General features: G+C 41.1%; 1 protein-coding gene across 1 annotated transcript in view; it reads left to right on the forward strand.

The window, feature by feature from the left end:
* Nucleotides 1-16922, forward strand: part of UBAC2 (UBA domain containing 2) — a 141637-nt gene that overhangs the window by 34525 nt on the left and 90190 nt on the right. Inside the window, exon 2 of the mRNA XM_009333363.1 lies at nucleotides 10773-10900. Within this exon, the coding sequence (XP_009331638.1) occupies nucleotides 10773-10900 (128 nt within the window). The remainder of the gene's footprint in view (nucleotides 1-10772; nucleotides 10901-16922) is intronic.

Raw genomic sequence — 16922 nt, forward strand, 5'->3', positions numbered from 1 at the left:
TTCCTGCCCGGTCCGGCCGGCGCCGAGGGGTTGTGCCGGGGCGGAGCGGTCCTCTCCCGGCACGGCTGTCCCGGGCCGCCTCCCCAGCCGTGTGCGTGTGTATATAGGTATCTGAATATACAGATGTATATCAGAGAAGGGAAAGAACTCTTTTTTTTCATGTGAAAATAAGTTTATTGTTTAAACCGCTTTATTGGTAGGACAGGTCTAAGGACAGATACGTTCCCAGCTCTGTTGAACTTCATTTTTACAAATAGCACGTGTCAGTCATTTCATATCCCAGCGTTGCCTGAGCAGGCTTCACAGGCATTGAGGGTTGCTTCTGAGCTTGTTTACAGGACAAAGAATCTGCTGCATTTAGAAACGGCGGTGAGAACTGCACTGGCTGCCGTGTGGACTTCGGCACTACAGTCCTCAGAGCAGGCCGGGACAGAGTCAAAACTTTGCTGACTAACTTGTGCTTCACACAAAATCCAAATCTGAGCATGAAAGCACCCTCCGATTAGGGGGGAATAAGGCTGGAATTTAAGAAGAGGTATTAGTTGTAGCTGTATTCTGTTTGAGGCATCCAAATGAGGGGGGGGAAGTATTTTTGCAAGTGGATCTGGTAACACTGTACTTGGTTCACAGCTCCTGATTTTTAAGTTTTTTTTTCCCCCAGTAATAGGTACTGTAAAAGAACAACCTTTTGGTGGCATGTGTCTGTGTACAATTCTGTAAGAAAGAAGGTGGGGTGAAAAGTGCCCTTGTTTGGCTGAATGGGTGGAAAGTCACGGTCAGTATTTAAAATCTTTCCAAGATAGGTCCATCAGAAGGATGAGTGGAAAATTGCAGTCATAAGAAACATATTTGCGCTAGGAGAAAAACCTAGACAGGATGCCGTTCTGCAAAAAGTACTTGTTTTACCTTTTTTAAAATTTTTTCTTCTGGAAAACTGGTACAACGTACACTCTTACTGAACTCACCTGTTGACCTAAAGTGGTTTTTCACAATAAAACTTGGCTGGTACAGGTGCACTGACAAACTAGTAGAGGCACGGATTTAGGTAGCAGTGGTGTATGCTCACCTAGGGCACAACCGTGGCCATTTAAGATGCCCCTGTGCCCTCAGACTTTTGCTTCTGTCTTTGTAGCAGAAGTGGCTGCTGCAGTAGCAGCAGGTATGTAGGTTCAGTCACTGATGTGCAGAATCTGATGGTTTAGGCAGTTAATGAATCGGTGCCTGATGTTGCATCAGGGAAGCGTACGTGTGTGTCCATGTTCTGTTCTGCCATGGGGTCTTGGGAGCAGTAACCTCTGGCGGAAGGGCGATGACAAACAATTGTCGGGGCACAGTTGGTGGATAAATGGACCTCTGTCAGAGACCCTAGATAAAATAAGCAGACACCTGGTTCAACAGTGGTAAGAATGATCGTGCCAGGTCAGACTGAAGGCTTCTGTAGCCTGGTGTGCCATATTTGACAGGCACACCAGAGATGCTTCTTAACATCTATAACATTTGGTTAAAGCCATATCACAATACCATTTGGTAAAACTTAGTAATAGTAAGCTCTTTTTAGCCATATGTATCTTAGGTAATTTTAAAAAGTGACCCAGTTGTTGATTATATTTCTAGTAGATTAAGGGCTTTAGCATCTTCAGACGTAGATGCGGTGGTAAAAATGTTGGAGGTTACTGTGTTCTTTTTGCCTTGTTTTCACCATTGCCTTGTTTTCACTCCTTTCTGCAGAATTCCCCTCTTTAGCAATGGGAAAACAAACAAACAACAAATGACCCCAGAGCTCTACCACATTTTGGTAATGTGATTCTTACTGGGCTTCTTATGCAAAGTGTTTTAACAAGGGCACCAGAGACACCCTTGTGCCTAGTTTTCTGGAAGCAAGTCTGGGTTTGGCCTTCTCATCTCTTTAAAAACTTCTTTTTGATTTTGAAACTTCTTATCAGAACCTAAATAATTATTTAATTCATTTGAAGTATTTTGGTTCTTGTAAATTCTTCTAGTTAGATAATTCTTGAAATCACATTTAATACTTTTCTGAAAGAGATAGGAGAGTAACCAGTGGCTCCTAGTGGCAGCAGTTACAGCTGGTTATAAACTTTTTGCTCCATCTGGTAATACTAATCTAATGAAGGTTGATAGAATCTTGGACAAGGATATTATTGTCCATGTTCTTTGAATTCTTTGTTTATTATTTCTTCTGCTAATTTTAGAATAAACCAAAATAAACAACAGTGGACTATATCATATAATTCCAGCAGATTGTGGAAACAATATAAAGATTATAGTCTGTGTTGTCATTAAAGGTCTAAATGAGGGAAATAACTCAAGAATCCTTATGTTTTATTTGATGTGGTACATAGATCAAATTTGTAATCAATGTCCTATGAAGCCTATCTTCTTTTGACTGATAATCCATTAGTCCCTTTTCCCCTTCTTGTATCCTGTCTTCTCAGTGCTTCTGTGCTGCCTCTCTCATCTCTTGAAGTTTTGATGAAAACAAAACTACTCTTTTAAACTACAGGGAGACTGACATGATTATGGTATTTTAAAGTTGCTTGGTAGATATGAATTTTTAAACTGGTCTTTGACCCTCATCATGTAGAATAATTTAATTAGAACATTAAGTTTTGGGCATTTTTCATCATATGTTATTCCTCTTGCTGTAAAAATCCATGGAACTTCAATTGACCCTATAGTCAATTCTGTCTTTTGTTATGTCCCAGACATGGTAACTGCATGTGCTTAAGAGAAGATAGCTTCTAATTCAAATAAAAAGCCTGTGTGCTGGTTAAAATTAAGTTATTGTTTAATATTACAAACATTTAATATGACAAAATGTGGCAGAAGAGATGACTGAACTTTGGTAGACTGATGCCACTTAGCAGTATACGAATGTACTGTTTCTAGGAAATGTGGGAGGAAGACACTGTAGCTTCCTTTTAGCACAATTTATTTAAAACATTTATTTGGGAAAAACTTTGGCTGCATGTATGAACAAAATCTTCAGTGCTACTGAGTAAATGAAAAACTTGAGTATTTTGATTTCATCAATAAAAGGAGTTCAGCTATGTATCTGTGCAGATTACTGAGTAGCTGCATTTCCAAATTTCTAGACCAAGAATACTGTCGGGTTTGTTTAATCTGAATGCATTTTGGTTTTGTATTATAAGGTGGCCCTGACATACTACTACTGACTTAACAGAGTAAGTTTAGTTATTACTAGCATTATTTACAGTCAGTTGATAAAACAGTCCTAAAAAACATCATCTAGATCTGGCCATAGATGGAGCCCTTGGCTCTTTTTGTTACATGGATCTTCACTTGGTTGATGGCCAAATTTAATTTCTGCTAATATTCCACTACTATGCTGAACAAACAATATTTTTCAAAGTTTTTAGCAAGTACAAACTGTTTTTGTATTATTTGCCTCTAGTTAGCCTAAAGAGCTAACTTTATGGATCATCTCTGTACTATGGGTGCCAGCAGATGCTACACTATGTTATGTGCCTACACAGAAAAGTTCAAGCCCTGACTCCGTAGTTCAGTGAGGTGGACGATATTATCTTCATCCAAGGAATATTCAAAACTTGCAAGTTCTTTACCACAGATTCAGCTTCAGGTATTCCCTGTCAGTTTGACCACCTCTATTGAAGTTAGACTTTCTCATAAATAGTGCATGAATAGCTGGGCCTGTGTAGTGAAGTCCTTCACCTTGTCCATATGCCTTTTAAGGTGATGTCTCATGACTTTGACCACTGCAGTTAAGATGAGTTCTTACATAAAGTCTCTAGTATTTCGTATCCTAGTTTAAGAGGTTCCTGGTATAAATCCTCCCTCCCACTTCTCCTGTTCAATACGCTTTAAAATCACATGCATAGGCAGAGAGGTTCTTGAAAAGTGAATAAGAGACGGATATATAATAGCAAACACCTCCAACAAACAAATGGTCCAATCCTGGGTGCATGTGAGCCAGTTCAGACAAGTAGGTCCTTTGCTAGCAGTGATACGCTGAATTCCTAACCAGCAGTATCAGGTGTAGCAGATGATGACTGTGTTGGGACCTGATAATGCACCTACTCAGTGCATGACACACAATTTTGGATGAGGAGATGTAACACGTATCAGGTATGTTTATTTTTACAACTGTGAGATATGGAAGTCGGGAAACAAGGAAGAACACCATTTAAAAGGACAAAGACAGTTTGCCTGTTTATCTGTTATCTGGAATACTGGAGGAGCTGGTATGCCCTGGGGGGAAAAAAAGCCAGTTACTTTGGATAGTAGGAAGCACAGCATGGGCATGCTCAAATGATGTAGCAAAATGCTAACCCAGTTGAGTTGACCTGTAAAACAACATTGCAGTGTGTTCAGGAAGCACGCTGCACCACCTGGCTTTCAGGAAGGGCTTGAGAGGTGGGCTGTGGTGCTGGACCCAGACAGGTTTCTTGTGTTGCAGTCTGCCAGCAATGCCAGTCCCATGAAGAATGCTGCTGAAGCACTTCAGTGGCTCTGCCAAGGCTTGTATGAGTGCATGAAGACTGGCACTGGGCTGACTGTTTGATTTACTGTAGTGCTGCTTAGCTGTATTTGCTGCTTGTTCTCCAACATGCTGAGTATAGTAGGAAAACCTATTAAAGCTAGTCTTTATTAAGGTAAAATCTGAGTCCATGTTTTAAAGCCTATCCACTTGCTACATCTGGAAAATATTTGACTACTTTGCCTAGACACACAAGCTACTTCATGTAGTATTAGGGAGTAGAGTCCTTTGAACTTGTGTGCAAGCATTTCCGCAAATGCAACTTATGCTTTTACCTCTCTGTGAACCTTGTAGTGCAGTGCTAGCAATTTGTTAAAAATCCCCAAGGCAAGAAGGGAACGCTGTGCTCCTCTGCATAACCTGCAAGACTGAACTGTGCTGTGCGCGGGCATCAGGAAAATAATAAAGGTATGTTAAGTTTATGCTTTGTGGTACGACTGAAGGGAAAAATGAAGTATGTATTGAATATATGAGACTTCTGTGCATAAAAGTATTATGCAGTACAGTACTATATGGGAAAGCAAATTAGCTTGTACATCAGCAGGCCACAGTAGAACCTGCTTCAAAATAATAGTTTGAGTCCTGGTAGCAGCATAGCCGCATCAGTTCAATTAGCTATGCATTGAACACTGCAAAAATGTGGCTATTCTGCTGCTGCTGCAGAGCTAGCTCATTTCAAGCTAGCATGGGGATCTGCATGTGGTGGTGTGGTATAGCCATACCTGATATTTCTGACAGTGTATACAAATAGTACTATGGAAATATGCTCTGTGGTTGGGAGGAAGAAGAGGCTGTCCCACAAGGTGAGCATTTTTGTTAACTTCAACCTGTTTCATTTTCTATTTCTTTTCAAATGTTCCTTTTAGAAACAAAGGTTTTCTTTTTTTTTTTCTTTTTTTCTTTTTGTAGCTCATTCTTTTGTCATTTGTGACCTAGGCTAAACCCAGCATTTTTCTAAACAGTGAATGTATAGGTAACTAGTTTGATTACAGTCTTACCAGTGCCTTTTAAAAATAGATTTAACACATGATCACAGTTGGTTTCTTTATTGACTTTCTTAGTATATATACTAACGTTATTCACCTCTCAGCTTCTGCATTAAGTTTATAAGCATTTGATGGAAAAACTGTTACTGCAGTGGTACTCTTGTTACTGTGTTCACTTGCAGGCATCACAATGATTAACCACCAGAGTATGCTGTGAAGTGACAGTCTGAACACAGAATCCCTTTCCTGTGTCTGTGCTCTGTGCCTAGACCAGGGATGTGAGCTGCTTTCCTGACCCGGAATACTTTATTCAGTCATGTAATGCTTTCAGGCAGCAGTAACTTCACTGCTTTTGAAAGGTCCTCTGGTATTGCATGGTTGTTTTTTTTTTTTTTTTCCCCAAAGGATGAAATATTAGAAAAATACTTATACTGGATTTAACTAACTCTAAAAAATCATCATATGGTTAAATTCCATCCTGCCAGTCAGCATGCAATGTCCTGGTATCTTCCAGATTCCTCAAGCAGTATTACATGTGTCCGTATCTCTTGTCATCCTCCTTCCATGGCATGCTCTCATTTGTTCTTGGCTACTGTTCAGGACTCAGTGCATGGGTATAATAAAGACAAACTTTTTACTCCTCAGATGTAGTAAGATTGCTCCAGTCTCCCAAAAGCATACATTAGTGTCTCGGAAGCACTTAAAAATTACTTTCCAGATTTGAGTATCTGACAGTGGCTTTCATCAATCATTGCAATAAAGGACAAGCAAGGTTTCCACACATTCAGGAGGAGGTGTTCATGCTGCAGTTTGATACGTAGCAAACTTGCATCTGAAAGGAAAATAGTAGGCAAGAGTCCTTGAAAACTGACCATTTTGAAACATCACGTTAGGCTGGTGAACCTGCTGCAGGTTCTTGGACAGATCTTGGAATACAGTAGATTAATATCTGAATGATGGCTTAACGCAGGAAAAACAACCATCCAAAGTACAGATTCCATCAGTGCATTTAGGAAGTGCTGTGCATTCAGATGTGCATTAGTTATGGTTTAAAAGACTCACAGATCTTGTGTATCAGCATTAAAAAATGGTTTGTGCTTATTTCATGCCATTAGAGTAGCCCCCAGCAGTTAATTGGCTGTATGAAAGCAGTGTGTCTGCCTCATAGCAGCTGGGTTTGGGAGGTTTGCAGATGGTAATGGGAAAAAAAAGCTGTTACACAACATGTTTCGTCTGCAGCTGTGGTGTAAGCTCAGTAGGGATCCCCACAGAACATGTCCTGAGCTAATTTCAGTATCTGCAGCCACTGCTCATCAGCTGGCATCAGCAATGAGGTCCTCTCCCAAGCCAATGCTTGAGTCTCGGGCCCAGAATAGCAGTCCAGGGGGTGAAGCTGTTCCCCGAAAAGCCCTTCTGAAACAGTAGCTTGGTCTGGCTGCCTGTTTTGATGTGCTCATCTGCTGTCTCTCTTCACCTGTGAGTGGTGAACAGGCAGGGAACAGGAAATAATTTCAAAAACTGTAGCTGTTGCTAGTACCACAACTTTCACATTCTTCTCACTAGTGCAGTGGTGGCTTCTGAAGCTGCAACTACCTGAGCGGTTGCTCCATAAACCTCCCCCTCTCTTTGTGATGGATGGACACATCTATTCCTTAACTCTCTGTGCCTTGAAAGTGGTACTAGCAGCCAGAAAAGTAGTAGGTTGTGGAAGAAGAGGATTTGTGGGCTTTGTAATGAGTGCAGGGGTGAAATGTGGACACTTAGAGGTGCTTTTCTCATTCATGTTGCATTTTAGGATCAGTCTCATGTTGCACAGTGGTAGCACAAAGGTTGGGACACTTGCCTGTGAGATTATGAGGGCAGTTTTGGGGACAACTTCTCCATTGCACGAGGGGGAAGCAAAAGTGAAAGCTAGTTCTTTGCTCTTCGTCATAGCATGGGCACATTTTGCTGGTTATTACAAAATTACTCTGTTCACTTAGACGGGAACTCAGCACGTGTTGCAGCAACAATGCCTGTTGTTTGAACGAATTGCCAGTTCAGAAGTACTTTGGGGTTGCAAATTCATTCTGAGGTCTTTGAAGATAGATTATGATATATTTTAACTCTTCAGGGTCAAAATGAGAGTTTATCCTTTCATTCTATTTCCTTTATGTGGCATAGAGGTACTGTGGTTTTTCACCTCTTTGTGCACTTTTACATTGGTGCTGCCTGGAGGCACTGGTACCCAGTATAGCTCGGTACTACATGTTTCCATCCTGCACACGGTTGCAGATCCATCAGACTAGAATTTTGCTTTCTAAATTTTACCTTTACATTCGAAGTAAGCAATTTGACTTGGATGTCAGAATGCCAATTGCGCAGTATCTGGGATTGTTAGTCATCTTTGGTCTTACTGGTTGAGACATTCCACAGCAGTGGGAGGGTTGCTCCTTCACTGGTGACCTCACAGCAGTCATTGATCAGGATCTTTATGCTGTTGAGGGGTAAAGCAAACTACTGCATTGTACAGTGAAACACTTGGAAAAAAACATTTCAGGAGATGCGCTATTTATTTGGAAGAGTATATCTTTCTCAAGTTTACTGGACAAGAATAAACTTATCAACCATGATGACATTTTGAGAAGCTTGAGAGTAGAAGTTTCCGTTACTCATGTGATGTTCCCTGTGGGTGACTGTCACATTAATGGGTTAGTTACTTCTGTGGTTTTTCACTTGGTGACATGCTTAAAAATAAGTACTTTTCCTCTATAACAGGGTTTAAAGTGTCTAAGTTGAAAGCTAAAAGAAGGCTCATAATAAAAATGCGTGTTCACACTTTTGGAGAAAACAGATAGGGTTTTGTTAGTTGGTTGCTTTTGAATGCATTCAAATTAGGAATCAACTTGATAGGATAAAGTATTTCAAGTGTGTATTACCTGTAACGTAAAAATGATCTCATGATATTAAAATTACAGTAAAATCTTAATATAAACATTAAACCTGTATAGAAGTACAGAGTCACGGTGGTAAATCTAGTGTTTTGCTTGTCATGTTTTTTGTGGTAATGTGATCCTTATGTGAGAAGTATTACAGGATTAATGAGTTCTTGTAAAAATGTATTTAAACTCATGAAATAACATAAGCTTATTGATAGTAAAATAACAAGTTTTATCAAACTTTGGTTCAGAAATGTCTGCTGTTCTGACTACTACTATTGTTCTGATTTAGGCTGTACTTTCAAATCTCTGTTGTATCCTGGTTATAAAACTGATCTTTTCATATAAAGAAATGTTAATTTAACTAAATTAACTGAGGGAGCATTGGCTGAGGTTTCAAGTGAATATGTATGTGCATTGTGTGCACAGTAACTTTCAAGCAGCTCCAGCTTCTTTTTTCCCCCCAGTGTTCTATGGTACTCTGATGGCTTCAGACTTTTTTGAAGCGTCCAACTAAATCAGAGGAATGAACAATTTAAAAAATTGATGTCTAAAGACTGTAGACCTTAGTTTTGGAGAGCAAAAAAATCCAAAGAAAGATATTAAATTGAAAAGTGGATAGTTTTCTTGCATTAAAAAAAATTCAACCAGGCTTTCTGCCCTCCTGATGTCTCACACAGAAAATCTGATCATAAAACTACAGCTTATGGTTAGCAAAGTAACATCAACCTGTGTCAATCCAAGTCACTGCCTAATTTCTATAAAAGGCTAGTTCTTCAAGGCATTAATTGCTTAAATGGAGTAAGGAAAGTGAGTCTGTAAATAATGAACTCAAAGGTATAGCTTGTGGACTGAAAGAAGAGTTTTAAGTACAAGTTTACATTACGATACACTTAGGAAGAGATGCTTTCTTCACATGGTGAACATCAGAAGACTGTAGACTTAAAGGTGGTGTGGACTGAGAACAGCTAACAGAGCCCATCAAAGTTGTTCTTGATGTCATCAGTTAGTACTTGGATGAGGATCATGCTTAAATTATGTAGTAAGAACCGTATTTTCGATGGCAGTGGGATTGTGCCATGATTAGAATCTTGGCTTTGGTGCCTATTACCATCTTCCTTTTCTAGCAGCTCACCCTTCTAGTGTGCAGCAGATGTTGATGGAATCATTCATGGTAGTCAGTTTATCTGGATGCGTACTAAATGTTTCCTGTATTACTTTTTTTTTTAATGCAGTTTTGTTCTTCCTGTGCTCCTGCTCTTTACTTCCCAGCAGTACTTTTAAAGTAGTCTTATTGCTCCTTTTGTTATCTAAGAATAATGACAACAGAGCTACGCATTTCATAATATCCTGCAAAAAAGCAGTTGTCTGAACATCAGTAGGTTCTGTGCAGTAACTGAGATTTTTGGAAAGGAAGTAAATGTGATTAAAGTTGCGTGTGTGAAAAGAGGAGAAGTCATAGAACAAATAATATTTCAGAGTTTCTGTATTGGCTCGAATTGTTGGGCAAGAGTTTGTGTTTTGTTGCATCAACTACACCAACAGCTTGGGATGAATTGCTGGGTATACTCCTCCTGGATGTTCCACTTGACAGTTTTTAGTAAACGTGTATTGCAGCTTTTTCTGTACTCTGCTTGCTTTCTTCTGAGTGTCCTTTCTGAAGGTCATGCTACTACGGGGAAAGAAGTTCTGATTTCACGAATGTCCTTATTTTATTAATTTCTTTATTAATAATTGTAATGATTGAATGGAAGGAAGATGAATGTCATGTAAATTAACTTAGATATGGTTCCTTGAATGGTGGATCCAAGTGTGGTGAAGAGAAAGTCAATTTGTTCAGGACGTATTCAAGTAGTTCCTGCTTCATAGCCTCTAGAATAAAAGCTAATCTTAATCCCTAACGCAAAGGAAACAAAGGTATTTGTTTTAACTAGATGTACGTGTATATTTTGCTAGCAAAAAAGAGTGTTTGTTTTATTTCCTGAAACTTGATTGAGCTTTAGGAGGGCTTCATAGGAGGGCATGACCTCTGTCGGTGCAGAGAGCTTAGGTTTAATTATAGCCAAACAATTAATTTCATGAGAGAACGTTGAAAACAAAATGTCTGATTAATATTTAACTGTCATTAATATCTCCAAAAACTTCCTTTGGTTGGTGTGGTTTTTCTATCTATTTGCAAGTTGTCGAGAACTTGGGAAGTTGTTGAGATAAAAAGTCAAGGTGGTGCTACTACTATTATGTTTTCCAATCACCTGTTTAAATATGTCACTTTTTAAATATGAGAGACTTTTCTCTAAAATGGCTTTTTGTTTGTTTGTTTTTGTCTTTAAGATAAAGCACCTTTGTCAAAGAGTCTGTTATTAGTCCCAAGTGCCATCTCTATTCTATTGACTCTGCTCTTCCAACACTATCAGAAGTTCTTTGCATATAACCTACAAGCTATAAAAGAGGATTTTCAGGTAAGAGTCAGTTCATTTTGTGTGGAAAGAGACTGCAAACTATGCTCTTCTATGCAATTTTTTTCCCCCCCCCGTCTGTTTCTCCTCTGGTTCTTTTCCTTTGTTCGCTGTTGTAGACCAGCTTGTTCTTACCTTTTTTACCTTACCCCAGTAGGCCACTTTTTGGAAAAAGTGAGAAAAAAACTGACCTGAAACTGTCAACATAGCTTTTAACTTCTTTCTTTTGTCTGGGAAATGATTGGGTTTGTATCGTTTTTCCTTCCAGCCACTGGCATTTGGAAGCTTTCTGTGAATGAAGTGTGATTTAACCCATATAATAATACAAGTATTTTGATGTGAATGTCAATATCTTATTGTGCTTAGTTTTTGAGGCTGAAGAGGGCTATTGTGATCAGGTACTCTGATTATATACGATTTATTTTAACAACAGGGGCCGTAACTTTCACTCTAACTTCTGTTGTAGTTAGTTGTGGGAAACTAAAATTTGCCTATTGAAGAGAACTGCTGCTTCTAACTTGAAGATTCCAAGTGAAGATGGGGGAGTTTGTCATGCTCCTCAGTAATCTGCTGAATTGGTTAATTATCTTACTAAACATTTCTTGCTTATTCCCAGTTCAAACTGAGATACTTTATCTTTTAGGTATTGCATCTTGTAAGGTTTTGTTCTCAGCTTAATTAAGAATCCTCTAGTATCAGTTGTAATTGTTGAAATAATGCACTTAGAAATTATTAGATAAGTTTTGTGGGGATTTGTTGGGGTTTTTTTTCTTTTTTGGAAATGGCATACTACAACAGAGAAGTGTCAGCAAATGCCTCTATAACTATGTTCTCCCACATGTTTTACAGTTACATCAAAAAAAGTATGTAGTCAACTTAATGTCTTTGAGGATGCCGACTGTAGCCTATAAGCCTTAAAAAATTATTAGACCTAGCTAGTGATACTCTGTGCTGTTGCACTCTGTGATCTTTCTTGTTAAGAGCAAGAGCTTTATTGTAATGATGTAGATTACAACTCTGCAAGAGCACTGCTCGTATTTTCCAAGTGTCTTGCTAATGCTGTGCAGCAAAAATAAGTCAATTAATGTCTGCCTTTTAAAAATGTCACAACCAAGTGTTTGGGGAGGGAGAGGAGAAAGTCTGAGAAACTATTCAAGTTTTAAATGGAAATTTTGTGGGTTTGGGGTTTGTTTGCTTATTTGTTTGGTTTGCAGTTTATCTTTAGAAGAGTCCTCTCTTTCCATTTGTTTGATCTGCTGAAAAACAGTAGTAGCTGTGTTTTATTCAAAGAAACCATCTTTACTGTGTCTTAACCATAAACATTTGCAAGTATCTGTAGAACCTACGATACTTTTATTGTGGTGCACTGGGGTTTTTTTTCTTTCCTGAAATTGTCATTTCATTTATTGTCATAGCCTTTGGAGTGAGCTATATACTGTATAATTGTGTACCTCAGAGATCAGGGAGAGGAGATCATTTAACTCTTGTCTGATGCTAATATTCAAATGAGAACACTTAAAAGAAAATTTGTTCAGAATAAATTCATCTGGGGGGATGAGTTTAATGGAATGGAATTTTTCCAGGGGCTGAACAGCATTTTGGATATTGGATATTAGCACTTCTTAAAGATGGTAGAGGGCATAGGAAATAAAATGTGCAGTTGCAAAAGAGTGCTTTTGATTTGGAAGGCAAAATATGTACTGTCCAAAACTAAAAGATCTTTGTCTCCATAAAGGGGACCCTCAAGAGCAGTGAAGAAACTGTGTGTAAAATTAAGACCTTGATTACATTAGACCTATGTATTTTTTTAGGCTGGCTAAAGTCAAGCGCAATTAGGCTTAGAAGCCTTCCATAGTCTATGCGAGGGCTCTTCATTTAATGTGTATCATGAAATGTTCAGCTGCAAGGTCACAGCCCTGCCAGTTTGGACTTCAGGAGGGGTGGTACTCAAGCTACTGGCTAGGTTTTAACATCGGGCACGTTGACATGGGACAGCTAAATGGTGAGGTCCCACTTCTTTCTTCTTGTTCAGTCCTTTGATACGCTGGGGAAGTTAGAGGATGAAGCATTGGTTGAGGCCTAAAGACCTTGAGAAACATAAGGCTCAGGTAGTGTGTTGGCACTTGGACTTCGGCAGAGGGGAGAACGCCTAGCAGGCTGTGGCTTAGGAAGGTGTGCTGGGAGAGCCAGAGCTGAGCTGGAAACTAGCAAGGGAGATGAAAGGCAGCAAGGAAGGTTTCTGTAAATACATCTGTGGCAAAAGACAGGCTTAAGGAGAATGTGGGCCCAGTCCTCATTCTGGCAGGGGACCTAGGTGACAAGGGATATGCAAAAGGCTGAGGTATTCAGGCAGATATATTTATTAGTTTGTACTAGCACGTTTTGCCTTCAGGCCTCCAAGGTCCCTAAGCCTCCTAGCAGAGTCTGTGAGATTGAAGCAGTATCCACCATTGAGAAAAATAGAGTTAGGGATCACTTAACCCAACTATACACACACATGTTAATGGGGCCAGACGGGTTCATAGAATCATAGAATAGTTTGGGTTGGAAGGGACATCTAAAGGTCATCTAGTCCAACCCCCCTGCCGTGGGCAGGGACATCTTCAACTAGATCAGGTTGCTCAGAGTCCCGTCCAACCTGACCTTGGGTGTGTCCAGGGATGGGGCATCCACCACCTCTCTGGGCAACCTGGGCCAGTGTTTCATCACCCTCAGCATAAAAAATTCCTTCCTTATATCTACTCTAAATTTACCCCCTTTAGTTTAAAGCCATTCCCCCTTGTCCTGTCGCGACAGGCCCTGCTAAAAAGTTTGCTGCCATCTTTTTTACAAGCCCTCTTTAAGTACTGATAGGCTGCAGTAAGGTCTTCCTGCAGCCTTCTCTTCTCTAGGGTTATCTCTGAAGGTGCCAAAGGAGCTGGAAATGTAATTGTGAGTCCTTTCTCTAGCATCTTTGAAAGGTCATAGCAATTGGTGGAGGTACCTGATGACTGGAGAAAGGCAAACATCACACCCATCTTCATGAAGGGCAGGAAGGAGGATCCAGGTAACATCAGGCCACTCAGCCTTACCTTGGTGCCTAGGAAGGTCATGGAGCAAATCTTTTTAAAAGCCATTTCTCAACACATGCAGGACACAAAGGTGACTGGGAGCAGCCAACCAAGGTGAAGTGGACAGATCCTGTGGGTCACAATTGGTTGCACAGCTGGTGTTGGCAACAGGGTTTTGGGTTTTGTGCCCATGGGACCTTCTCTGAGGACTGAGGACTACTTGGAAGAGATGGGATCTACCTGACCAAGTGGGACAAAAGCATCTTGGCTAACAGGCAGGCCAGACTGGTGAGGAGAACTTTAAGACAGGAACAACACAGGAGGGAGATGACAACCCACAGTCAAGTGAGGAGGCAGTGGACTAGGTTAGCCAGCAAAGGATACAGGGTGGTGTGAACAGAAGGGATCCTGTAATCAACAAAACAAGACTGAAAAGGACCTACTTCAAGTGTATGCAGATAAATAAGGAAGTGCCTACAGGACAGCATTATGTGGAACACTCCCACATGTTTTCTGGGAAATCAGCGTGACTGGGTGCTTCTCTGAAGTGTCTGTACACTAGTGCATGCTACATAGGGAACAAATAAGAGGAATTAAAGGTCATATACCATTACAGGGCTACAATCTCATTGGGGTCACAGAGATTTGGTGGGTTAGCTCATGTGACAGGAGTGCTGCAACAGGCAGATACAAGCTCTTTAGGAAGGACAGGCAAGGAGGGGAATTGCTCTTTATGTGAAAGAGCAGCAGGACTGCACAGAGCTTTGTCTGGGGACATGAGGAAGTTGAGAGTTTATGGGTCAGTATTAGAGGGCAGAACAGCAGAGCCAACTTTGGTGGTGGTGTTTGCTACGGGCCACCTGATCATGAAGAAGTAAATGAGGCCATCTTCAGACTCTTGGAAGAAGCCTCACGATTTCAAGCCCTGGCCTTCATGGAGGACTTTAACCATCCTGATATGTGCTGGGAAGGCTCAGCAGGGCACAAGCAGTCCAGGAAGCTTCTGGAGTGCATTGATAGCAACTTCCTAACACAGATGATCAAGGATCTGATGAGGGGAGGTGTTGTGTCTGGACCTCATACTTACAAACAAGGAAGAAGGACTCATTGGGCATGTGAAAATCAGGCAGACTTGGTTGCAGTGACCATGATGGTGAAGTTCAGGGTCCTGAGAGGAGGGGACAAGGCAAATTGCAGGATTGCAACCCTGGACTTCAGGAGAGCAGGCTGGCTCATCCAGTATGTAGGAAGTCAAGCAAAGGTGTCAGGAGGCCTGCATGGATGAATGAGGAGCTCCTGACTAAACCCAAACGTAAAAATGAAGCACACAAGAGGTGGAAGCCAATCAGGTGACCTGGGAGGAATATGGAGACACTGTCTGAGCATGCAGGGATGGATCAGGAAAACCAAAGACAACCTGGAGTTGAATCTGACAAAGGACATTCTACAAGAATATCTACAAGGGCTTCTACAAGAATATCAGCAAAAGGAAGACTAAGGAAAATGTGGGCCTGCTGCTGCGTGGGAATGGGGACCTGGAGACAGAAGATATGGAAAAGGCCGAGGTATCCAGTGCTTGCATTGCCTCGGTTCTTTACTAGTAAGACTTGTTTTCAGCAGTCGCAGGCCCCTGAGATCAGTGTGAAAGTCTGGAGCAATGAAGACAAACTCAAGTGAAGGAGGACGATCAGGCTAGGGAACATTTAAACTAACTGGACATACACAAGTTCATGGGACCTGATGGTATACACCCACAAGTTTTGAAGGAGTTGGCTCGTGTCATTGTGAGGCCACTCTGGATTGTCTCTGAAAGCTCATTGTGATCAAGGAAGGTTCCTGAGGACTGTAAGAAAGCAGATGTCATTCCTATCTTCAGGAAAGGCAAGAAAGGAGATTGGGGAACTACAGGCCAGTCAGCATCACCTGGGTCTTTGGGAAGGTGATGAAACAAGTCCTCCTAGAAATCATTTTCAGACACACAAAGAACAATAAAGTGACTGCGGGTAGTCAGCATGGATTTATGAAGTGGAAAACTTGTTTGATTAACCTGATAGCCTTATATGATGAGGTAGATGACTGCCTTAGTGGGTGAGGGGAGAGAAATGGATGTTGTTTATTTTGACCTTAGTATAGCTTTTTACACTCTCTCCCATAACATCCTCAGACAAATGGATGAAGTACAGATTAGATAAGCGAGCAGTGAAGTGGACTGAAGCCTGGTTGAACTGACAGGCTCACAAGGTTGTGATCAGTGGCACTTGGAGGCCAGTCATTAGTGGTGTACACCAGGGATGAATAAGGAGGCCAATACTGTTTAGTGTCTTCATTCATAACCTGGACAGCAGGAGAGTGTGCTCTCAACAAGCCTGAGGATGATGTAAAACTTGGATGAGTAGTTGATACAGCAGTTAGTTCTGCTGCCATTCAGAGGGGAGAAAAGTGTCAATAGGAACCTCATGAAGTTCAGCAAAGACAAATGCAAAGTCCTGCCCCTGGAGAGGAGTAACCCCATGTACCTGTACAAGCTGGGGGCTGACCAGCTGGAAATCGGCTTTACAGAAAAGGCCCTGGGGGTTCTAGTGGAGACCAAGTTGAACGTGAGCCGGCAATGCAGCATTGCGGCTAAAAAGACCAACAGCATCCCGGGCTACATTAGGAAGAGCCTCACAAGGAGCTCTGTGGGGCGATCTTTCCTCTCTACTCAGCCCTGGTGAGACCACATCTGGAGTGCTGTCCCTTGTGCTGGGCTCCTGAGTACAAGATAGACCTTGACATACTGCAGAGAGTCCAGCAGAGGGCCACCAGTATGGTCAGGGGCTGGAGCATTTGGCGTATGAGGAGAGGCTGAGAGCTGGGATTGTTTAGCCTGGAGGAGAGAAGTCTCAGGGTGGATCTTATCAGTGTGTGTAAATACCTGATGGGATGGAGCAAAGAAGAGGGAGCCAGGCCCAGTGAAAGGACAAGAGGCAATGGGC

Source organism: Pygoscelis adeliae, unplaced genomic scaffold (assembly GCF_000699105.1).
Source record: "Pygoscelis adeliae isolate BGI_AS28 unplaced genomic scaffold, ASM69910v1 Scaffold48, whole genome shotgun sequence".
Classification (NCBI taxonomy): Eukaryota; Metazoa; Chordata; class Aves; order Sphenisciformes; family Spheniscidae; genus Pygoscelis; species Pygoscelis adeliae.